Source organism: Platalea leucorodia, assembly GCF_965183815.1.
Source record: "Platalea leucorodia genome assembly, chromosome: 5".
NCBI lineage: Eukaryota > Metazoa > Chordata > Aves > Pelecaniformes > Threskiornithidae > Platalea > Platalea leucorodia.
Window position 1 is genome coordinate 14,439,605 of NC_138827.1, and position 26,189 is coordinate 14,465,793.

Consider the following 26,189-nt stretch of genomic DNA (forward strand, 5'->3'; position numbering starts at 1 on the left):
CTCCTCCTTCTTCAACCTCTTTCCTGGATTTGACGAGATTGTAGGATGCCATTTAAGTTTTCCTCTTTTTGGACATTTTTCTAGTGTATTCTTCTTTGCACAGATCTTCCTTGTTTTTGTTTTCCCTGCTCCAAACAGTGTGACTTGTTTCCTGACTAAATGTGTGTTTGGATTCATTCATAACGCATTACAAACATACTTGCTACCTTATGACTTTAGGGAGTTGCCATAGGTGCTTACCACAAGACAAGTGAGAGTTAGTACAGCTTTAGCACTCTTCCTACTGGGATCTCTGCCAACTCGGACTCATGCCCTCTGCTGCTCTTGTTTCTCTGCACCCCACAGCATTACCACCTCTTCTTGACACAATGACATTAGAGGGAGGGGAGCCTTCACAGCAAAGACTTGAAGAGGAATGGCCTGCTTGCTTTGAATAACAAATGTTCAGTTGCCTGCTCTCTGAGTGAATACTGAAGTCAAAATGCTGTAATTTCACCTGAACTATGGCTTGTGTTCCTTTCAGATCGCACTTTCATTGTTCACCCTCCTGAGGATAGCACTGTGATCAAAGGAACCACAGCTACTCTGCGATGTGAAGCGACTCATGATCCTAGAATTTCAATCAGGTTGGTGGTGTCCGTTCTTGTTTGTATGGTTTATCTGAGCTTAATTTTATAAGCTATATCGATAGCATTAGGTGAAAAGTTTCAGGACCCCAGATTTTAACACCAGACCCCTGATTACTGCATTATAAGGTTGTACACTGTATCATTAATCATATAAATCCCATCTTCCATTTCAGCCTTATGCATTATTTACAATGAGCTATGTTCCACTTCATGACTTCAATATAGCCTTCCATGATTTTACTGTCAAGGTTAATACACTATCAATAAAACCAACTTGTCAGAAGCTGATACTTAATGAGAGTAAAAGCCAAAGAGAAGGAATAGGATTTCAGAAGTGTTTACATTGGGGTGCATGAAAGCAACACAAGAGATGCCCATGTTCTTGGAAATAACTCAATAACTAGGGGCTATATTCTGCTTTAACAGTGTAAAGGAAAACAGAATTTGTCTGAACCATTAAAATTTGCACCAGAGCATTTAGAGGAAGCTCACCATTTAAAAATAAATTTACCATGAAAATTCTTATAGTCTGAAAGCAACACAAACGAAAGGAAATGCGAAGAAGAGCTTGGAGGGTGCTAGAAGGGTGAACTGCAGAAAGAACTTCAGAAAGAGAAATACAGATGTAAAAATTTCATGTAGAGATACTTAATTGTAAGACCATGGACTATACACATCTCTGATGTGTTGGTATGTGTGTGTTTTTAACGGATGAGCTCTAGTAAGCCTTGTCACAGCAGTTTAAGATGTTACTGATTATGGCAGTCTAAGGTTATTACAGTCGTAGCAGAGATGGGCCAACATCTCAGCTGTTAACTTCAGAGTATGATGTTCCAGTTTAAAATGCTGATGAAGGTAGACTTTAGAACTTGGACATGAATACTTCACCTTTTCTGTGTAAAATATATAGTATTGTTTATAAAATATATAGTAACTTGGATGCAATTACACTCCTCATTCTGATCACTCAGCTAAAACTAAAATTTGTAAAAGGCGCTGTTCCTGAAAGTAACTGTAGGGGCCTGTCACTTTTAATGTGTGATTACAGAAGCTGATATCTTATTGCACAGTTCAAATAAATCTGTTTTGAAGGTTTTGTGAGTGATTATTAACTGAAGCATTGTGATACTCAGGTATGTTTGGAAGAAGGACAGTGTTGTAATAAATCCATCCAGCAGTTCCAGGATCACAGTAGAGAAAGATGGAACCCTCCTTATCAGCCAGACATGGTCAGGTGACATAGGAGACTACACCTGTGAGGTCATTTCTTTTGGAGGAAACGACTCCAGAATGGCTCGACTAGAAGTGATGTGAGTATTCCATCTTAAATATACAGTATGCTTGGTTTCAGATACCTTTGGGCATTTTTCTAGCATTTCGTTCTAGGAGATCTGGGGAGTCTGTAAGTTTGATTTTTGGTATGGTTTTTTTTTCGGGGAAATGAAGCCTGATTAAATTGCCTTCAAATGTGTCCTCCCTTTTGCGTGCTGCCATGCTGCTTGGAATTCCAAGTAACTGGAGCCTTGGAAGTTACTTCCAAGTAACTGCATCTCTCTGAATCACCATGTGTACATATCCATCTGGTTGGGTGATTGAGCTCAAGGGATAACAATTAAGAAGTTGTAGTCCACCTGAAGCCAGTAACAAGTGGACTGCCGCAGGGGAATCTAATTGGACATGTCCTGTTCAGCATCGTTATCAGTGATCTGAAGGAGGTGTTGGAGTGCATGCTCATCAAGTTTGTAGGTGGCACAAAATGGGTGGGGGACAGCTGAGAGACACCTGAGGGCAGGACCACCGTTCAGAGCGACCTAGACAGGCTGACAAATGGGCCAACAGGAACCATATGAAATTCAGCAAGGACAAATGCAACGTCTGCATCTGGGGGAGGAATCACCTTTTGCAGTAATACGGTTTGGGCACTGACTGGCCAGTTGCAGTTCTGCTGGAAGGAACCTGGGGATCTTAGTACACAGCAGCTGAACATGAACCAGCTGTGTGCCCTGGCAACAAAAAAGGCTGACAGCATCCTGGGCTCTATTAACATGAGCATAGTAGATTGATGGACGTGATTACCCCCTTTTATTTGACACTTATTAGTCTACATCTGGAATACTGTCTCCAGTTTTCAAGACCAGACTGGCTAAACTTGTCTGATCTCATGGCTGGCCCTGCTTTGAGCAGGAGGTTGGACCAGAGACATCCTGAGGTCCCTTCCAACCTGAATCCTTCTGTCATCCCATGCTGTAGGGCTTTTCCATAAAGCCCAGGTGCTGTGCTCTGATGCCAAAGTTATATGAAAATGTTTTTCTACTTTTAGTATTTTTTTCTCTGTTAAACATATATCAGAATAGCTGGTCCCTGGACAGGCATTGCTTACTCTTGCATTCTCTTTATACATAGTTTTTCAGGGGAAAAATATTTTTCTGCATGCCTTTCTCTATTCCTAAGAATCTTTAAAAATAAAACCAAGAAAATGTTTAAAGTGCAGTTCAGTTCTGAAAAAGGATTATAAAAATGTCGTTACGGGGTTCCATATTTTCTATTTCTGTCATTCCACTGGGGTGAAGTGCACTTCCATTTTATTTTTAGCACTAAAAACAACAACTGTGGTTTTGGTACATGTGTGGAGTAAATCAAATGAATAAGAAGGTAATGTTTTATGTAGACTCTTTTTTTATTTGTTTGAATAGTACCACACGTTTTAATTTAACTAAAATTGCATCTGTTTCTGCTGGTCATGCCTGATGTCTCTGAGAAGATGGCAACTTCTGCTGTTGGCAGTGTTAATGTGTTCACCTCTGAGATTTGCTATGCAGAGGGCTGTTTGATACAGCGTTATTCTGACAGTGCCAAGACTAGATCAGATGCCCGTTTTCAGAGCGGTCATACATTCTTTCTCTAATTAAGCACTCCTCAGCTCTCCTCCCGGAGTGCATTTTACTGCTGATTTGAATCCAAGAGCAGAAGACAATTCAAAATATATTGCTACTATATAACCATACTTGCTTTTCTCTGAGGCGGTTTTTGAATGGAGGGCAGAAAATTATGGAGTAAAGACTGAAAAGAATGTTAAAATCTGGACTCTGAAGCAAAGCTATAAATATGTGCTAAACGCTTCAGCAGTCTGACCGTTTCTTAATCCTAAACAGCAAAAGATGCCCTATGCAACCCAGTACAGCATAGCAAATGTATTTACTTGCAGTTCACCACTGACCAGTGAGGAACAGTTTTGTACTTCATAAAACTCAGGCTAGAAGTCAGCTGGGAGAGATGCGTCTTGCACATGTTGCTGAGGCTGCCTTTCTTGCATCCCAGTTTGTTCCAGTTGTGCTGGCTGGCTCTCCAGGCACTGGGACTGGCTCTTAATCCTCTGTCTCCGCTTCCTCCGATGTTCTGTTGCTGATCGCCTATCACCTGTTTTTTCTGGAGGAATTAAAGAAATATATCAGAATCACTCTTTTAGAGGATTTCAGTAACTGATAAGTCACTCAATCATACCTTGAATTGTGACATTTTATTTCAAAGTAGTGCTGCAGGTAGTGCAATAATGCCAAAAACCATTGCATTCCTTTGCAGCTTTCATCATTATCGTTTGGCTTAGCAGCACAAATCTGTGAGAAATAGAGATACATGATACAACAGAAGTGAAATGAAGAAGAAAATATGTGGAAAGGAAATGTCTGAAGTAAAGCTTAAATTAAATTCTAGCTCGTATACGAATGACAGATCTATAACATTCCCTATTCTCCCAGATAATTCTCTTGTGCAGAACATTAACAAACAGGGCATGTACATTCCCATCGATGAGCACTTACACTTCAGTGCCTTGAGTACCACTAATGTCAGACAAATGTTCAAAGGAGGCCTCTCAACCAATTACAGACTGGAGCAGTCTGCCAACGGATAATATCCTAGCCTACCTAGCTTTATCTGACAACTCCAATTGTCTCACCACCTTTTTTCCCCCAGGAACCAGCATGTCCCTCCTCTGCCTCTAGGCACATCAAGAGAAATTTCCAAAGGCACAAATAAGTTTGTTACTGATTTGTATTCAAACTGATTCAATTCAGAACCATTGACCTTCAGGGTGACCTTCAGTTATTTAATCTCCGAGTGGTCTGGTTTTCTAACCTGTGAAAAGAAGAAAAGAAAACTTTTTCTTCCTTTGTCTTTCCTCGTTGGAATACAGGCTTGGGGAAAAAGGTACTGTTTCTTGCTAGAAGAACGTATGCTGCTATCACAGCATGCTACGTATTGGTGGTGCAAGCAGGATGGATCATTTTTCTCAGCATGTCTATGAAGAAATAAAATATTTGAAAAGGAGAGCTGGAAAACTAATGAAGAACTTGCTAAAGTGCAGCCAAAGGTTACTTTGCTCATCGATTTTGCACTGATGGTACTTGGGCACAGAAACTAATTGCTAGTCAAGATACTCTATTCATTAATTTGTCTTCCCTCTAAATGTGTTTATTCTTCATGTACATCACTTGATTTGATTTGCACAAAGTAAAACATTTGCGAGTGATGTTTCTCTTTCGCAAGAGAGAGATTTTAATTTTTTACTTACTTTTTTTTCCTCCTACCAGAGCTTCCGACTGCAAATACAGAAACATTTGCAGGTCTGTTGATGATGAGCTTGTGCTTCTCTTGCATTCCTCCAAGTCATAGGATTTGATCCTGAAAATAATTTTGTCTTATGAAACATCCCAGCTTCATTTGGCTTACTTTTCTAGTCCTGTAAATACCATACTGAAATACGTACAGAGGAAAAACCGCTTGTTCCTAAAGCTGCATAAGCTGAGTTATCACAATGTATCACTCACCTGACGGGAAACTGTGCTGATTCCAGCTCAAAGTATCCTGAGGGTTCTCAGTGTATATAAAATATACAGAATTACCACTATCTATGCCTGATGATACCTGCTGCTCAATATCAGCCTGTCTGCACTCCGTACTAAAGAATCTCTTTGTTGTATGAATGTGACTGAAAAGTATGGTAATGCTGCATTGTTAGAAAATCAAAGTCCTGCACAAGCCTCTCTTATGTCACAACATATAGTAAAATCTTTTAGGTTCTTTCTCTATGCAAAAATATGGGGAGGACAATGTAATACAAAAATAGACAATTTATTCCTGGCAGCAAGTTCATCTTCTTTCAGTTCTCTTTCACCAGAGAAAGAACTGTTATTGTTCTGTCCTCTTCAAAGGCAGGAGAGGGGAGCTAACCACTTACAATAAAACACAGTGGGTTGCCAAGAATGCACAGTATTGCCTTTGTCAATCATTTATACATGAATTTTGATACCCTTTTTACTAGAGTATTTGTAATTGCTAGTCTTTCCAATTTCTTCCCAATATATCCCATAAAAAATAGCTTGATTACTAAAAGTAAAATCAGTAAGACCAATGCAGAGTAACAAATCAAAATGATGCCTCATTACAAACTCATCTTCATATGGATCCCATATCCCTCGGTTCCAATAGCCTATCTCTTTTCCTTTCTGCAGGGAGTGAAAACAGGAAGGATGTCAAACTTGAAAATATATTATTTCTTCCTCACTAGAAAGAAAGCTTCTATTTATTTTTCCAAACTCTCTATTGAGAAGTCATCCAAGAAGTAAGGTTCACTGCTGAGTCTAAATGCACTTGATACTCAAAAGAGAAATACCACCTGGAAATACACTCGGAAATACAATTGTGTCTGTTCATCATTGAAGGTATATCAGAAATGTAGGTGTTTTTAGCAAAACGAAAGCATAAAATTAAGAAGCCTTTCCAAAGTCATCTGTAGATTTGAGCTTGTGGTGACCACCAAAATGAAATGGGAAATAAATCTGCGCATTCTGGGACTTGTCAAGCCTTTAATTTCAAAAAATCCACCTTGTTATAGGCCTGCGAGAGACAAAAGCCTCAAAACTAATGGATACCTTGCAAGAATCCTTCCTGTGTTCAGAAATTCTCGCGGATTCTTTTGCAAGAGAAGCTGGAAAGTCCTGAGCAACAGATGATGCCTTTCTTCATTTAAAACATTATAAACTTTTATGAGCAGAGCCATCAGGGCAGAGTGCTTTGTTAGGCTTCCTGCCTCAACTTCTTACCGTGTTATCGGGTCTAGCAGATGAACCACCTGCTCCTGAGTAAAACTTGTATGCTGGACCTGATTTAGGATATCATTTATGAAACAGGAGCAGGGCTTTTTATAAACTGACAAGAAAACTTGTTTAATCTCCCTTGCCTTTTTAGTAATCCCCTTTTCAGTCACAGTCTCTCTAATTACCTGCTGTTAGACCATTTTTCTCAGAAATCTCTCCAAACCATGTCTGGTTTATTTCCCTCAGCAAATAGTCTGCTTTTAGCTAATTTTATAAAACACTCTATGCGTTTGTCGAGTGAATTTTTCAGCTGCCCTCTGGCACTGATGAGCTGACTCAAAACATTAGGGTTTCTGTTTTGAACATGCATCATCTGCAACTAGCTAATATTTCTCTCCTGGATTGTCACAATGACTTCATGTTCTTTTCTTGCAAATCCGCTATTTTAATTGCATTGTCAGAGTCCCCTCAGGTCACCTTGGTGGCTATGCCATTAACCCTGGGCTTATCTATCAGTTACAGATTTAAAAGTGTCCGTATACATATTTTGCTATCATACAAAGTAAGTTATGGAAAACTTGCCTCTGTGTAACTCTTCAGCATTAGAGGAGTGAGGTCTTAAGATATTCTATATTGAATAAACCTTCATATATTTCCCGTTTGGGCTTCAGTGAATAAAAAAAAGAAAGATGATAATGCTGCAATTAACCTTCCAGTGTCCCATCAAGGGCTGTTCTGTGCCCTGGGTGTTATTGTCCTAAACCTCATCCACTTTCTTGGTGTATCAGAAGTTGAGCAGTTCAAGTCTGAGGTCCTTCTCATCCTGAAGAAAGGTTGAAACTACCATTCCCTGCAATGATTTCTTGGATGTTAGCAGCAAGGAAAAGTAATTCTCTTAAAGGAAAAAAAGAAGCAATGATCTCTTTTGGGAACGTGAATATTCATGATGGTGGTACAGGTCTCATTTATCATCCCTTCCACACAGTATGCGGTAGCAAATGAGAAAGAGACAAAGTGTAAGTGCTTACTAAAGTAGGAATTACTATTTATTTAATCTCTGCTTTTGTATACTACAAAGAGGGAAGTACACTTCTGTGCTGAAATGTCTTTGTAGTTTTAAATATTTATTTCTGTCCAGGTGTGTTTCTTAGGCACTTGTTATGTCTGCCTTGAGGGATTTAAATCTGTAAGCACCATCTGTTGCTGCTCAGTGTGGACACATATGGCTAAAGAATATGATATTAGTGGAGATAGGTGTACTGTATGGCTGCTGCAGCTCACGCTACTCAATCTTTGTCTGAACAGAAAGTGCCCATTTTCTTCATGCTGCTGACTGATTACCATTTTTTGTTAATCTAAGAGTAATCAACTAAACCCAAACTCTAAGCAAAAAAACCCCATGTTTAAACTCAGTTTGTGCTTTAAAAAAATACGAAAAAAGGGAATGTCCCCTGTCCTCCAAAAGTCTTCTGAGACTTGTGCCCTAAGAAAGAGACTGAGCTGTAAAGTCTTTCTTAGTCACATAGCCTCTGTCCTCAAACAAGCCATTAATTCAACCCTTCTAAATGTATGGGGAAACAAGATTAACTAGTAAATGCACACCCTGGAAATGTCCTTAATATATTCCAGGAGTATTTATTTAGTTTCCAGGAAAGGAGTTACATAGGGATAAGTTTGCTGTGAGCTCCCCCTCAACTGTCCCTCCTCCCTTGCTCCCTGTGTGAGCATCGTCTTCTGGAAGAAGCTGAAGCCGCAGCCCCTCTCTGAGCTCTTCCCCACAGGGCCTGGTGATAAATGAAGCGAGGACTGGGACTTCCGTGAGCCATGTCACAACAAGAGGTTTCACTCTCTTTCCTTCAGTAATTTCCTTTGCCAGCTTGATCACAAAAACACTTTTCCAACCAGCTTGCTTAGGACATAAACTGTAGTGGAGGTTTAATGTTTATTATAATTTAATGTTTCATTCAAAATTAAGTAGCACACTCCTGTAGTCCCTGGGTAAATGGCCATATCTTAAACCCCCACTCCACACTTTTCAAATCACAGGCTTATTCTGCCATTTTGTCTTGCAGGCAGGCTGCACTCCTATTTTGTTTCCAGGTCCTCCTCTCCCTAAACTTTTTTATCCAAAATTTTGCAGTGCTCTGTTCAAAATCTGCTTCTGTTGGGCCCCTACGTATGCCTTCCTGTGCCTGATGTTTCTTCTAGCCTAAAACTGACCGTGTCTTTCCTGTCTGTGCATCAGACGTCTGGAGCTTGGTTGGTGCATGCTGAGATCTAAGTGAGAAAATAGTCAGCCTGAACTCCTCATAATCAAGGCGTCTTGAGCGAGTGATTTAATGAAGTTAAGATCTGAATCATGCCCTGGGGTGTCATTCCATGTTTACTACAGAAAGAGCCTGGGTGACCGTGCTGCTAATTTGGTTAGGCATTTAAAGTCAAATGAGACGAGACAAAACTGAGAGTCTCACGTTTAGCCTTAGGAAGCATCGGCCCTTCTGGCCTACAGAGAGGTGGGCAGGTGAGTGTCTTCCACTTGTGTTGGCTCATCATCTTGCCACTCCTTGGCTCTTCCAGCAACTTTTTTTTTTGGCGTTAACTCCACAGCATGCAGCCATTATAAACACGTAAAAAAGTAGCATACACAGTTTTAATAGAAAAATAATAAAACTGTTGTCTGGTTCTCCATATGCTCCTCAATCTTCCAGTAGAAACCAAAATCCAGGGCGTATATATTGTTCTGGCTTAAAGCCAGAGTCTGTATTTACTTTTGTGAGTGGCTAAGGAGTTGCGGTTTTTAAATAACTGTAAGCCTTCAGTAGCATGTTACATTACAACCAGAAATTACTACATTTTTAAATTAAGCATGTGAAGTACCCTTGTGGCTTTCTGCTCTGGTCAGAGCAGATTAGCAGTGGTGCATGCTGAGGAAGGGTTACCCTCCACCTTCCTGGGGAGGAGCAGTAGATTGGGTGAAAACTGGTCCTCCTTGCTTTTCCTTCACTGTCTGAGGTCCTTGTCCTCCTTAGGAACCAGGATGATAGCAGAAATCAGTCTCAAATATAATGGCTGAAGGGCTCTTATCACTTAATACAGATCAGCATTTAAGGGATGTGGCAGAATTTCTCACTGCACCATGCAGCCTCCGACTTTCAGCCAATGAGTACAAATGAAGTTTTTCCACAAATGGTCTTTATGTGGCAAAATTACACATTTTAATTGAGCTGCTGTTTTATTTTTGGTTTTTTTTTTTTTTTTTTTTTTTTTTTAATGTTTCATTTTGTATTTCCATGGGGTTTCTGCAGGCATTTTCGCTACATTTTCTAGTTGGGTGCTTCCAAAAAAATCCGTATTATAGGAAGGAAAGATTCTACCCATGACAGGATCAGCCTGAATCCACGAGTAAATCAAGCTGTTCTGTAGCCTAAGAATACATATGGTAATTTTGATTAGTAGCTCTATATGGATAGTGTCAATGTCTTCTGCTTCCCTGAGTATGAAAAATTCCATGTTAAATCATATCTCCCATGAGTTTTACTGTTTATACGTATTATTGCTGTCACATTGCTAGGACATCATTGTAAGAAGGGGAAAAAAGTGAGAGAGGAAATTTATTGACCAACTTGTCTCAATTCAAAACAGTATAAAAACTGGCTTTTTTCCACATTTAGCAACACTTCCATTAGCTGTTCTAAGCATCAGCCTTGGGACTTTCAGCATAAATTATTTTTTTTTCCAAATACGATAAAACTGTGAAGAATTCAGAGATGTCTTTCATTTATTTAATTGTACAATAGCTGCTGGTAGTTTTGTATCTATCATCGTATGAGTCTGATGTCGTGTGCCTTTAACTGCCTGTAAGACTGTAGCTGAATGAAATGTAGATTGATTTTTTTTCTGTACTGTTTTTTCTCCCTTTCTCTTTTCCTTAACAGTGAGCTGCCTCATTCCCCTCAGAATCTTCTGGCCACTCTAAATTCCTCGTACAGCCGCAGCGTGATGCTCTCCTGGGTGCGCCCCTTTGATGGAAACAGCCCTGTTCTCTACTACATGGTTGAGCTCTCTGAGAACAGTAAGTAAAGTCAAATATGTTTCAACCTCATGTTCTTAATTATTCAGCCTTCTTCCAGACTCACCTTTTACCAGAGCTACCAACAAAATATTACTGTTGTTTGCTAAATAAGAGACAGCGTGCATGAAGGGGAAGCCCTGGGTTTTACATTCAACTATTTGCACGCTGAAAGAGTTAAACAAGAAAAAGAGGCCTGAGATGGTGGAATTGTTATACAGGAAAGCCTTAGTTCCACCTCTAGCATTGCCAGCTAGATGTGAGGCAAAACAGCTCATTCCTTAGTGCTTCTATTTGACATCTGTAAATTAGCAATAGTTGTATTTTATTTCTTCCCATTGTTGTCTTTTGCTCTGGTTTCATAGACATCTTGGTGCATTCAGAGCCCCAATTTCACCTGAAAAATATAGGCAGTATCATTATATAAGGAACCGATGGTCTGTCAGAGGAACAAACTTGGATGCAATAGGAACTACTATCTTATCTGTATATGGGTTCATGTATTTTCTTCACTTTCCCTAGATTATCATTTTATACCCTTATTTTAGGTAGGTGGTTGAGGATGCTTAACAGTAAGATATCCAGGTATCTAGCTTCATGGGTTACAGACCTGGTCATTGTGAATTGCCACTTCTCACAGTTTTGTCATGCTGTATGTCTGGTCCTTTGTGGCTCTCAGTTTGCAAGGTTATTCAGGGACACTGCTAATGCCTCTTTAGGAGTTGATGGAAAGATGAGGTTATATGAAAATCAGTCACCTTGGCAATACTTTCTAATCTCTATCACCCTAGGAGCTGGAAATTCAAGCCTAACAATTGGTTCTTGATGAAAAAATTAAGAGCATCACTTTTTCTGACATGTGGAAATTAGCCACTGCATAACTGAATGTGAAACAGTCCTGATTTCTGATTATCTGGAGAGTAGCATTTTGTTTTGCCACACAGAGAGCTTGAGATGAGACTTGAGCTTCAGATCACATACAACCCTTTTGCTTTGCAGGCTGGAGTGCATAACTTCTCAGATGTGGAGGTCCCAGAACTGATGATCTTGACATCTGTTAAGCAAAGTGCAGTTTTCTAATCCTAGCAGAAATCCCAAGTCATGCCCAGGACTGCTGTCCTTAAAACAGTTCTTTTCAAGCAAAGACTCGTAATCTTTTTGTAACAAATGACTGAGAAAATTCAGTGTTATGTGCTCAAACCCCCTCTCCACCTTTTCATCACCACCACCTTTTTTATTGTCACTCTTTTCTCCTTCCCCTCCTATCAACTATAGGCCAGTAACGGCCTTTTTGCTTTTTCTTACCTGTTCTTTCACCCAAGGACTTTACCCTTGTGTTTCATGTTTCCCAGTGGCTTTGACAAAGACAACCTAACAAACTCCCAGTCTGGGAACACGATGCAAAGGTACTAGGGCTGTATTTACATAGAGACAGGACAGAGGTGGCAGAACGCATGCACTTGGGTCCTGCACTGGGCTGCATTGACTGGGCAGAGTCACTAAAAAGAAAAGGCAGCTCACTCGATGCCAGGAGAATTTTGAAAGGTCTTCAAGTGCCTTTCTAGTAAGGATGCTTTGCAGTTGTTCTAGTACAGGAATGGGGTAAATGTGCCATCATTTTGAAAATGTTATAATTCATCCACTGAAATTTGTAGAAGGCTCAGCAAAAATCAAGAACAGTTCTCCAGAAATCATGCAGACAGTCCCTCAGAACTCCACAGGATCCTGTGAACCCTCTCTCACTCCATGATAGATCCAATAATTTTGGCTGATGGCATTACAGTCTACCACTGAGAGAGTCTCATCATCACAAATCATAGGTATATGTACTTCAGAAAGCTTGCAGCTGCAAAAACCAAACACAGACCAGGACTGTTGTGAATTGAGCATCTTAACTCCCAGAAATATTCTACATCTTGCTGTCCTTTCAGTTTTCATCTTTATTTACTTTGCTTTTACGTACAGTCTCTAAATAGTTACTCACAGAAGTAGGACAGAGAGGAATCTAAACCCTTGAATATTCCACTGTTGCTGTTCTCTCTCATTTCATATATTATTTCTCAGCTTTACAGATGACGACAGAGTAGTGGAACAATGTCAACAGTGACTTTGTTTTGGGAAGCTGACTTCAGTGTCTGCATGTTGTCACTGTCTTGGTTTGGTTTTTATTTTCTTGAAGTGTTTGTTTTTTAGAGTTATTTTTATCTCAGTAGTGTGTGGTTGATATTTAGTTTCTACAGACCTCCTACTCCTTTGGAAAACACCACCTTTCCTTTGTTCCCTTCTGTCCCAAGTGATGTTTGTGAATGAAGCTGACGTTTGATCTTGTGTAGGTATAGTTTTGTCTGATACGACTGTGCAGAATCTCTCTTTGCTTTTCAAAGAAAATTCCCTTTCAGGTTTTCTGTCGGTCCTGTTTGTGCTGCAGGAAGAGCAACTGTCAAGGAGTCAGCGTGTGCCCTCCATGAGCTCGTCTGCTTGTGTCTGGAGCTCTTTCAGCAGCAGTGCAATATGCTTAACGTCCTAATCCCCCTCTGCTTTCATACATGTAAAGGTTAGGGAGGGACATCAGAATTATGATTTATTTTCCAGTTAGCAAAGCTGCACAGGAGACTTTGTTCTTAGTTCTGTGGAGTTTTAAGACATGGGTTTTGCTTTGCAGTTACAGGTGCCAAAACGTTGCCTAGATTTGTTCATTTTTTTAGCTGTTTTGCTCTGAATAATTTTCTGATAGCTTTAGGATCCATTGTATGTTTTGAAGCATGTACCATAAATGAATACATAATAACAGTATCTGTTTCAGAGAAATAGCTGAAGAGGGTTCAAAATAATGAGTGTACATTTCAGGAGACTAATTACTAGCTGCATTAGAGAGAGGCGTGTCACTCCACCTGGCATGGATTAGAACTCTTTTTCATTAATATCAATTCAGTAAAGAGATATAAAAACCTTATTTTAATTAGAGGAAAAAACAGTGGCAGATCATGCACATAAATTGCTGGAAATATGAAGGACGCTAGTCACCAAGTCACCTCATTTTTAAAATGAATGTATTTGGCACAATGCAATAATTCTCAAATTACAAGTATTCACAGTAGACCATGTCTGTGGGTGACTTGAGACATATGGCCTTAAACATTTGGGGGCAAATTTATAATCTAATTTGAAAAACACAGTTCCAGGGAAACACAGTCATTAAGTATTCTTGCCCACACAGAGCCAGGAATGTGAACCTTCATTTGAAATAGGATTTTCAAATAAATAGTACCATGCATTGCTGTCATTTGCACTAATATAATTTTTGGATGTTTCATGACCTGTTTAGCCCCTGTTGTGTTATACCTAGGAATTCCAATGAAGTACCTTCATGGAGTTAGAAGGGCGTATGTTTATTTTATTCTAAAGAGGTTTAGATTTCAGGGATTAATCAAAAATTTTTCTGAATAGTCTTTTATCTGAAGAAATGAATTAATATTGAAATAATTCTGCTGAGTACAATTAAGATAAAAGCCTATTTTTGTTTTAATGGATTCTTTGATATCTGTGCTGTGTGATGTAATGATACAACTCAGATTCATCATGTCGTGCCAATTAAAAGATACTTTTTCTCAGGCCATTGGTAGACCTTGTTGAAGTCCTACCAAACAAAGGATGAACCATTTAATTTTTATTTGAACTTTTTGCAATATGATATTGTCATGAAGATTTGAAAGATGAAACTCCAGCAGTACAGCAAATTCCAATACTACCGTCTATGCAAAAACCCCTGGAGAAGGAAGGAGATGGAAATGTACTCCAAACCTCCAAAAATCAGCTTTCTGCAATAGATCTAATCTGTAATATCAAATTAGAAATGATTTTTGAGGAATTTGCAATTAATGAATGAATTGTAAGGTAGATAGGGAAATATAGAAGAAATGCCTCTTGGTGAGTGACCGGTGTTATTAAACGTATCACAAGTGCATCCAAAACTTCTCGACAGAAAAAAAGTAATTTCTAAAACCCCCCAAATCACATTGTAAACTAGAGAGTAGCCTGTGACATTCTTCGTTTCCAATAAATTAACTTGGAGAGGCAATCAGAGTTAATTCAAAATACCCAATATCCTTAAGATGATAGACAGCTAAACATGGAAGTTTTTCAGACAGTAGCAATTACAGTGGCAGAGCAAGCAAGCAAAGCCCAGAGTACATTCTGGGCAGCTTAAGTTAAACGAAGGATTAGCGCAGTCTGTTCAGTCCAACAGAGGCTTATTTAATAGTTTGACCTGGCAAGTCTTTTGTCACCATGGAGCTTCTCCAGGCTTCCTGGGACGGGCGAGTGACAGTCATCCCTGGAGGAGAAGAGTCAGTGCTGAAAATTTTATGGCATGTTTCCGATGTCAGAATTGCTCTTCTCTACGGTGAAACAAACTTCTCTACAATTCTGGGTTTTGTTATGTATTTAAGGATGGAGAACAGCCTTTCGGAATGTTTAGTTTATTGATTGTCAAAAAAAAAGCCTTGACATTTAAATTTTAAAGATACTCTGCACACTCACTGTATCCACTGCTCCATGAGTGAGCAAATCCTCCCCAAACCACTTTCCTTTACGAATCAGAGTGCCCAGGAGATGAATAGGCTTCGTTTATATTAGTTTTCAGTTTAATCTCTCTTCCTGCCAGATCTTTTATCTTCCACCAGGAGAGGAAAAAGAATAAATAAAGTATTCTACAGATGCAGCATATAAACAGAGCAAAGCCCCAAGGTGCTGAAAAGATTAATAGGCCCTGCTGTTGAATCAAACTGCTCACTACATTGAGCTGCTTGGGTTAAGCACTCTCAGGTGGTGTTTACACTAGCAGTAAACAAATGAAATGCTCTAGGAAATGGACCACTACCCAAGTAGCTCATACAAGGGTATTTCACTCTCTTGTTGGTATCTGCTCTTCCGTTTTCCTCAGGAAGCTGCTTCAGGCAATGCACTAAGTCAGCCATACCTTAACTTTGGCTTACCTTGGTTTGTAATTGTGCACTCTGGCTGTAACAAGGTGAACAGTTGTTTGTGAAGTCTCAAGAGAAGCTTGACAAAATTCAGAAGGAACTAGGGTGCAAAAAACTCCTAACCAATGCTTTTCTAGATAGCATAGGTGTGCTTCCTCTGAGGTCTTTCTAAAAGAAGTTCAGCATTCAGCTGAGATGAATTGCCATCAAGATCTTGCAGCCAAAGTAACGGTTGGTAAATGATCAACAACTGATGAGGACGGAACTTGACTGCTGTGTGAATGTCCCTCTCCAGTGATCCCAGTATTCTGCTGTGTCAGTTTTCCTGTTAAAAAAGACTTTGTTCTCGGAAAGCCATTACTGGAATAAATATATTTTGAGTAATTCGAAGATGCAGTGTTTATAGCCCAACTGGCATCACACCCTAGAGGACTTAAACTTGCAAAGAAATCTGCCAGAAATTAGTGGTTTACCTCTTGGTGTGAAGTTTAGCAGCCTTCCACATTTGGGACATCTCATCTTCATTTTCAGGCAGACGTCTAGGTGACCTGCCAGGAGCTGCAATGCACTTCTGATGAGCAACATGCACAGATACGTTGCCAAAATCTACAGCTAGCTCCTCAGTAATTTCCAGAAGTGTTAGTAATTTTGAGCAGGGAGCACGAAAACAGCTGGTATTATTTAAAAACTGAACAAATCTTTAAATTGGCTGATTCCATTGCTGTACTGTTGCAACACAGACCAAATGTCACTTTTCCCTGACTAATTTCACTCATGACTTTGGGGAGAATATGTGACACCAGGCTATGAAGAAAAGAAGTCAGGATATTTAATTTTCAACATGTTTCATTTCTGACCTCTTTGAAAACTTGAAAATGTAATTTGGGCATCAGAGGAGCTCGATATGTCAAGCATGTGAACTGACAACAAGGGTTTTATAGTGCTGCCAGGGCTGTTTATACCAGGGAATCTTCCTAGGAAATTATTAGACCGAATGCCGTATACTATCTCCAGAAAAAAAATTCCAGACATGTAGGATCCACAGCAGAAGCTTTCTCAGGTCTTACAGCAAAGGGCTGATTTGGCAGAGAGAGTCACGCTTCTACACCTGCTTGCAAGCTGGGTGGGAAGATATTCCAAACTGACTGTGAATTTCATTACAGTCCTTCCACCAGAGCCACTCATGGGTGTGGTGTTGTAATGGCCTGCCAAACAGATGGGTTGTGAAATACACAGCCCATCTGTCTTTATCGTGCTTGTTTCCTCTTTTATTAAAATGTTAATGAATATAGTTTTTATTTATTATGCCATGACATGTGCAGCATCACTTTCCAGTAGACAAATGTGCAATCTGCATAACCGTGTGGGCTGACAGGAAGGTTTCTTCTGCTGAAAAGAAACTTCTTCCCAAAGTTCCTCTGAGGAAAACAAGCACAAAGAGCTCTGAGCAGTCAGAGGCATTTTCTCACTCCTGCAGGGCTTTTAACAAGCACTTCCATCTTTTTTCACATGTAAATTATTCCAACAGATTCTCCCTGGAAGGTTCACCTATCGAATCTTGACCCAAAGATGACCGGTGTCACTGTGAGCGGACTAACTCCAGCCCGAACCTACCAGTTTAGGGTGTGTGCAGTTAACCAGGTGGGAAAGGGCCAGTACAGCTCTGAGACCAGCAGGTACAGTAAAAATAAATAGCTGTGTACTAAAGATACAATAACCTAGAATTATTGGGGGGGGGCAACTGCTGATTGTAAAATAGATCAAGACATTCAATAAACTCAGCTGAGGGCTGATATTTCTTTACTTGTGAATTAATAAAATAATCTTCTGCACAATCGTAGGGAATGGAGCAGTTAGCATTACCCAGGCCTCTGGAGAGTGCTCTGCAGCTGTCAGTAATTGGTGATAATGGCAATTAGGCGATGCAGGATATTGGCACACGATGGGAGAGGTGCCCTCATATTTCCAGAGTATCAGTTAAGCAGAATCTTGGAAATATTTTTTTGCTCTTGCGCGAAGCCACGGCAGTTAGCCCGGGAAGGAATACAGCATTCACCCAATCATTGCAGTGTCACTTCTGGAATTCACCCAGATGCGACATAGAAGGATGGCTTCATCAAATTTAGTTTCAAATGCATCCCCCTTCTTCTGCAAACCAAAGCTTGCTGTGAGCTTGAATTGCAGAACAGCTGAACTCTAAATGGCTTTTTCAAAATGTAGGAGTTTGATATGAAAAATATTGAAAGAGCTGAAAGAAACAATTTGGAAGGAGCCACAGACACTGGACTTGAGCTCTAACTCATTCAGGCTTGTAATCTTTTTAAAGAGTTGTAGCAGCCTGGGTGATTCAGAGAGAATAAGGTTACCTCAGCTGTCTGTCTTGTTGCTTGCTTAACTGATTTCCTATTATGTTGATTTGTTGTAACTATTTCATGCATGTCTTCAGCAGTTTGATCAGCGCTATATTTCTTTCTAGTCATCACACTTTGATAAAAGAAACTGGTTCACGTGCAGTAGATACATAAAATAGAAATGTTATCTGACATTTATTTCAACACCCACCTCCATCACATTCTTTTGTACTTAGGTTGATGCTACCTGAGGAGCCCCCCAGTGCCCCACCTAAAAACATAGTGGCCAGTGGGCGCACCAACCAGTCTATCATGGTCCAGTGGCAACCTCCTCCTGAGAGTGAGCATAATGGAGTTCTTCATGGGTACATCCTAAGGTAAGTCATTTCCTAACCTGGAAGGTCTGGAGATATCTCTGTGTGTGCATGAGGGAATTCAGCATGGTGTGACTTAAGAGTGTATTTAAAACTATTTCTAATTTCATTAAATATATTAGTTAGTATTTACAAATGCTGTGGCTGCCCTGGTTTATTACAGATGAGAAAACACCTCTGTTCAAGTGGCCACAAGGGTGCAGGCACTTAAATTCTAGCCTGTCTACACTAGAGAGTCAGTGAGCGGGGATCTCTGTTCGCTACTCCAAATGGACTGCCTAAGTGGACCAGCTCCCTGTGGAGATGCTCAACATCCAGATAGCTTTTCAAAGTGAAGTGAAGCACCAAGTACTAAAACTGTTCACATGGGAAGTTGGTACAGTGCAGCCTATGCATTGCAGATGTGTATTTGCTTATTACAGTCTCAGCTTCCTGCTAGAAAGGTTGATTAAATTTATTAAAGACATAGCGGGGCTCCTGCACTATGGAAGAGCAAGAATAGAATCAATAAGGTTAAGGTTTGTGCCAAACAAGATGGAGAGAGGGAATGACAGGTCAGATGCTTCATGGCAGACCTTGATTTCGTTTTGAAAATCAGTCAGTTGAGTAAGATTCTTTCAGCCCCATCTGTATTTATTGATGAGAAACAGATTCAGGCAGGTAACTGGGAATCCTGAATACATCCAGTCTTTCTGCTTAAACGGGATTTATTGTGTTGGAAAGGGTGTTGCCATACTGAAAGACTTTGCACAGCATTTCCCTTTCGTAATTTTTTGGGACTCAGTTATTCACTCCTACCCAATTCAACTACTTGCTCATTTGGCATCCTACATACCCTGCAGTGCTAGCAGCCAGCTAGGGCCGCACCTTCAGTAAGGGAGGCATTATCTAAATTAGAGTTTTTGTGGGAAACTCCCAAGCATTGCCCCTGACATATTTCCAAGTGATGGTTACAGCCTATTGTAGGCAAGCTGCTGACATTTTTAACACAGTGTCCTCCAAACCTGCTAAAAGATAACTAAATGGTATGGTTTAAATGCCAACATCCTGTTCATGCTGTGCTCCTACTTTTGCTGGCATGGATGGAAATGCTTTTGTGATGTTAAGAGTGTTGGTGAGCTCCCAAAATAGTGCTGGAAAGTTCCTTCTCTCTGCAGGCAGAGTTGAAGTCTGTTAATCTCCGTGTCACCTGCACAGAGCCTATTACGGTGGTGGGCCACTTGTGCAAGTGCCTGCCGTTTTAAGAGCTGGACTCAGTTTGAAAGCTGTGCCAGTCATCAGTGAGAGGTGGTTTAACTTTTGTCTATAGCTAGAATCTTGTCATGAGACTTGGGTACCTATTTACCTACTTCTTTCCTTCAAACTAGTCTACTCGATGATAGGATTAATTCCCTAGCTATTCCCAATGAGTCTTACCCAGTCTCAGCATTAAGTCCTTTGAGAAAGCAATCCCATAGCCCCCTACTTCTGGCAATCTGTTCTGTTTTCTCCATGTAGAGTTTTCAATAATGTTTAACTTAAGTATTTTCTACAACATCTGTCAGCATAGTTGATCCCTGTCCTTGCTATAACATCTTTCCATTTTAATAGAGAGTGATCATATTCATTATGCTCAGTGTGTGAACATTTTTGATGTCTACATGCTTAGTCTTGACTACAGAGCAGAGAAACTATTTGTTCAACAGGAATTTAAGATTATCATATAAAAGCACAACCGTCCCAGGTAATAAACCAGGCTGTTCTTCCAAGTCAAATTGTGTGGTCACAGCAATGTGCACTCAAGAAAAGTCTTCCTGCACTGATTTCTGTCAAATTAGGGTATAACAAAATGAAAACCACCATGCATCCCAGAGACCCAATGCTCAAGACATGCAAGATACTAAATTGATGGAACACCTGATCTTTAAAAGTGAAGGTGCACTGCACAAGTCATACGGAGTATACATCAAAGTCCATGGTGAGAAAAATCATGAAGACATGACATTTCTGAACTGGCCTCCTTCCTCTGCCCTTTTTCTCACTGGCAGTATTGCATTTAGAGGACTGCCATGCTAACAGCATAATAGATTAAATCACAGGAGCACTCTACACCTTGTCTGCTAGGTGTGAGTTAAAACATTGCTGCACAAAGAATTGACTTTGCCAGGAAGCGTGCACCCTTCACAGGAGACGACAAAAAAGGAAAAGGTAGATATTGCATAAAATAGAAAAAGATCAAGGCATTCAATAAACTCAGCTGAGGGCTGATATTTCTTTACTTGTATTTCATAAATGGAATCACACCAGTGTAGCATTACAAATATTAAGTATGCCAAAATATGGTCAGGCAAGCAGCTCTTCAGCAGAAAATAGACGGGTTGTCAGTGATTAAGAACTGATCTCTTTATAAGAAGACTAGAACAAAATCTATGACTGAAATACACAAAGCTGTCTAGTCATAGAAATTGCACTAATTTAACTTAGATGAATTTAAAATCAGACTGTAAGATGTCAATGAAATTGTTCTGTGTCAATAAGATTTTGGTGATTACTGTGAAGCAAAAGATGAATAAGAGTGCATATAAGCTGTGTGGTTAATAAAAATACAAATGTTTCCATATTTGTCTTTTTCATGGAATAGTAATGCCTTGTGCCCCTTACTTGGCCTGTTTTTCTGATTTTTTTTTTTTTTTTTTTGTGAATTAACATGTTGTAAGCATCCGTTGTACCATTTTCCTAAAGGAAGGAAAGCAAACAGCATTATTCACATTCACAGATTTGCAAGGTTTGTTTGTTTTCTATAATTTAGTTCTTCTCCTTAGCTTCTTGGCCTAAAGAGACACATCAAAGGGGCTCTGTTTTCTGCAATACAGTTTTTACATGGGAAAATATATTCAGTGTTTCAGCTTCCCATGTCTCAGCAGAAAGTTTGTCAAGATGTTTACCACTCATCTGTATTTGGTACAGCCCTTCTCCTGGAATTCTAATGCTTAACTAATCTTTCAGTCTCAACTATATTCCATCCCTATTTTAATCATTCTGTGAAGTAAATCCCGGTGGAAGCCAGAGATGGCAATGCCTGAGACTCTAGAAGTGCAGAGCCCTCTGAGTTCTTCTTTTCAGATTTCAGAGGAGAAGGAAAAAAAACATTTCTCAAGCTGATTTACAGGAGCACCCTGATAAAAATCACATCTGGGCTATTTTTTCTACTAAATCACAGCTTTTACTAGACAAGCCACATTTAAAAAGCTGTAATTTTTCTGCAACCGTAAAACAGGATAAAATACCCGTTTTGTTTAGCCCTGAGCATGTAATCTCAGTGAGATCAGATTATAAATACTATAGCAGTCAAACATGATATGGTCTTATCAGGAGTTAGTCTGTTCTTTCTGATTATTCTTCATTATGCTTTGTATAATTCTGCTGTAAAAGTTTGCATATTGCCTCTTCACAAAGGAAGCTATTTTGCTAGTCAGGATATTTGCTATAATTGATACCATCTAATTAACTAGCAAATTTTTCTTCCCATATGGTAGGTATCGCCTGGCCGGCCTCCCTGGAGAATACCAGTATAAGAACATTACCAGTGCAGAAATTAACTACTGCTTAGTGAAAGACCTGATCATTTGGACCCAGTATGAAATCCAGGTGGCGTCTTACAATGGAGCTGGGCTGGGAGCGTTCAGCAGACCTGTGACAGAGTACACTTTACAGGGAGGTGAGCAAATAGGACCAATATATCCTTTACAGTTACAGTTTATAGCACATTTGCTAAGGAGGAGATGCACTCTCTGAGAGTCCCACCTGAAAACTCGTAAAATGAATGGTCATTTCAGTCAAATTTGGTAGCTTGGGGTAGGAAACACCCACAAATTTCAAATGCCTAAGTAGAGACAAGATGAGACTCAGCTACTATCTCTGTTGTCGAGAAAGCTGTGAGTGAATTCAAAAATTATCTGTTCTTGTTGACCTTCGTGATGACATGTTACCACACTTGCAGGTCAGAGTTGGCCGCAGCATAAGTAACACATAAAAATGCTGAAGAGAGCTGGGGTCCCATGGAATGGATTTATAGGACGTGTGGCAGGCAGGGGCTGAGGTTACTCTGCCAGGAGAGTCGGAGAGAACATGGCAGGGAATTGGGTTAATCATGGTCAAGGTATGCAATGTGCTGCATATGCAATGTAGGAGACAAAAGCTGAGTAAACCAGCTGCATTAGTTTTGGTAATCACAGAATACCTTGTTTTAGAAATATGGAGTACATTGTAAGGAAACTGTAGGGAGAGAAATACAGCCTGTGGAGAAAGTGTGTTTTGTAGCATTTCAGGAATGGTGCAGACATTTGCAAAGAGGAAGATAAAATGATCTTTAAAACCCTGATTTTTATGCTACAGCTCCTCCACACCTTTCTGGTAAGTGCTTTAAGAAGAGTATAAATTACATCAACAAAAGGACATGTAATTACTTTTTACAACCAGTGTAAGGCATGTTTACACCTCTAGATTGGTATAAAAATCCATAGAATAATTAAGTACCAGGCCCTTAAAGCTTTCATATATTCCCATAATTGCAGGGTTGTGCTGGATTCTGAGCACTGGACAGTATATGGTCTCTACTTTATTGGTCATAAAACAATTAAACTATTTTAAAAACTTGCAGATTTACAGTGGATCAGTTAAGTTACAATCAGTGAAGAATACGTAGTTGTTTGTTAATTGTTACTAGGATTACATTATAATATGATTAGATATAGTTTGAGGTGTAGGGAGATCTTTATGAAAAGATTATTCATATGCAATGCTAATTAACCACAACAATTAAAGAAGGAAGCTATCTATATTTTGTCTTAGGGCATGTAAAGTCTCACAGTTTAGAGGAGTCTAGACACACTCAACCTCTTTCTAGAAGTATTTATAGCAGACCTTGAAATGTTTTTCTTAGTCTTCTCCTTGCAGCCAGGATTAATGTTTTTTATCCCCCTAAAGACCAGATCTCTGCTGAGAATTGGTTTGCACACAGAATTTGAATCTCTTTTGTGAATATGCTTGTAATTCATTACTTTGTTTATTTGCACATTTTAAGCTCTCGTAGCACCTTAACCTTCCATCCATTAAGACTCAGGTTTGGACTTCACACTCTTTTACTTAAACACTGCAATTGACTCTAATTTCCCTTGATATCATGTGCTGTTATTATCATCCTTTATTGATTGGCTGTCTGTTGTCATTTATAAGGATATAAATCCTGTGTTATAAATTAAATGTAGTCAGTCCTGCATTCATATTAATCAGCAAGAGTGTTTAGACTGCAGGACAACCTGCAATGGCCTGTTTGTCTTTATGTAGTTCCTAAATGCTCAATGATGGGTAGATATGGAAGAAACACTGGATATTTCTTTTTTATTTTATATCAGTATTTAATAATAGCAGTAAATAACTACTTCACGGATGCTGCCATCTCCTAATGAATGCCTTGCTGGGTTTCTGTGCAAAACACCAAAGGCATACGGTCTGTTCTAAAAAGTGTCTGAAGCCTTTTTACATTTAGAGTTGAAAAGGGAGGCTGGTTAGTATCAGTATCATTTGAAACTGGATTAATATCAAGTCTCCATATGTAATGCGCTGGTGTCAGAAACTCTGCTCCTTTATCTTTCTTGTAATTGGGAAATGACAGGAAAAGCCAGTGGCTGTTTCTTGCTCTGGAATGTCCTTCCTAAACCAAACCAGCAGGAGTAAGAAAAAGCCATGTGTAAAACCGCCTTGTAAATCATATTCTGATTTTAATATGAGTGGAGATAAATGTCAAAGACACACACTCCCATCCATCCCCCTCTCCTACTACCACCACCGCTGCCTCTATTCTGACATGCATTAAATGATGTGAGCTATGCTGGCAAGAACCTGTCTGTCTGCAGATGAAAAATACCTGAAACACCTCATATTAATCAAGTGTGCTATGCAGTCAAAGCCTGGCAGGAAACGAACACTGGGAGCAGATCAACCCATTGGCAGGAGCAGATCAGCACATTGGCATCTTTGTCATAGGGAGTATTGACTGGCCGTATAAGCTGTGGATTTATACCAGAACCTAGTCTATTAATCCCTTATTAGTCCTCTGGCATTGCTTTAGCCACTGATAACTAATAAGCTACTCAAAGGTCTTCGAAAATCACCAACTTCTAGAATGTAGCCAAACTTGCAAGATGCTGAAAGATCTAAACTTGTAGAGAAACTAGCACATAATGTCAGTTAGATAAAATGTCAGAAAGACTTGCTGGCAAAGCACTGAACATCCTAGCACTAGGGTCAGACAGTTTGACTGTCTCTAAATCTTGAAAGTCTTTTCAGAGTGATATTCAGCCTAATCCTTTGATGCTCTGTATATATAGGTCTGTCTTCATCAGAGTTTCTTCAGCTATTCCTTACTTTGATGTTACTTTTCACAGGGATTTGTGCCAGCCTTCTGCATAGGGCAATTTTTACTTATTTAAACAGTGTCCTGCAGGATTTTTCATTGCTGTATGAAAAAACTGAAGTTTCCCAATACTTTTTCATATAAAAATAGCTTTGTGAGATGTATAAACATCTTTCTGGACAGTGATGGTGATGTCTCTCCTCTGTACAATTGGACATGTTTACCTTTTCCTGCAGGCTGATTTGAGAAAACAGAAGCTTCCATCCTTTACTTTGGGTCTGTCCCTTTTATCTCACTAGCATGAATACTTCTGAACTTCTTTCTCTTTGAAAAACTCCCACTGCTCCTTAGATATTGGCAAGGCAAGGTTTATAAGTAGAGACATAGCTTTCATTAGGCTCTTTGCATTGATATTAACACACTTTTGTTTCTACTTTAAGTGCTGTGTGTTTCTTTTGATACATATCTCAAAAGCCAGTCTTATGTCCTAAAGGTCATAGGTCTCAACATGCAGTTCAATATTGTTTTATTTTCCCTTCTCTGCTGTGCATGGGCACCTTGAAAGGCCAGGAAAGTCTGAGCAAAAGGCCCTTTGGGAGAGTGGGAGAGTGACAGGACTAGTGAGTCTTGATGTGGAGAGAAGGATAAAAGCAAGATGAGTCTGTTCAGCCAGGTCCGAAGTAGTTTCTTCCTCAGGCAGTAGGAGGTGAATCAGAGAAATTTATAAGACTGAGACAGAAGAGCTAGAGAAAACCTGGTTAACTGAAAGCTTCCTACTTTATGTAGGAAATAATCTTGAAAAAGGAGTCTCTGAATAAGGAGCGTCCTCTGCAACCATTCAATTTTTTCTCAGTGAAAAGACATTTCCCTTAGTATTCCCTTAGGCTTTCTTGGCAAAAACATCTTGAAGATCCTCGTTCACTTCCTTTGGGGAACCTACCAACAGCCATGGAGCATCCATGGCCAGTTTGGGCCCAGCTGCTCCTGTGCAGAAGCAGGTTGGAGTTGTAGTGGCTGGATTTTGTGTATCTCAGTTTTATCACTGCTAGGTGTCAATTTGCCATTTATGGCTCTTTTTCTTTTTCTTTTTTTTTTATAAATGATTTTACAAAGGCTATGAAATTAGCAGTTGTCTCGGTGAGGTCCCTGGCCCCCAGTTCTTAATAAAGAAGTAAAATCTTGTCCTTGTGAGAGGCGTGCAAGAAAGGAAGAAGGCATTTCCCAGCTGCAAGAAGCAAAACTCATCAGTTAGTGCCAAATCTCACACTGCTGAATTTCAAATATCGGCTTGTGTA

General features: G+C 39.7%; 1 protein-coding gene across 1 annotated transcript in view; it reads left to right on the forward strand.

The window, feature by feature from the left end:
* The window catches only part of SDK1 (sidekick cell adhesion molecule 1), a gene marked incomplete at both ends in the record, with an annotated part of 418,553 nt that overhangs the window by 283,526 nt on the left and 108,838 nt on the right, over positions 1-26,189 (forward strand). Inside the window, 6 exons of the mRNA XM_082312411.1 lie at positions 524-626; positions 1,763-1,939; positions 10,660-10,796; positions 17,304-17,451; positions 18,363-18,503; positions 22,016-22,197. Coding sequence (XP_082168537.1) covers positions 524-626; positions 1,763-1,939; positions 10,660-10,796; positions 17,304-17,451; positions 18,363-18,503; positions 22,016-22,197 — 888 coding nt within the window. The remainder of the gene's footprint in view (positions 1-523; positions 627-1,762; positions 1,940-10,659; positions 10,797-17,303; positions 17,452-18,362; positions 18,504-22,015; positions 22,198-26,189) is intronic.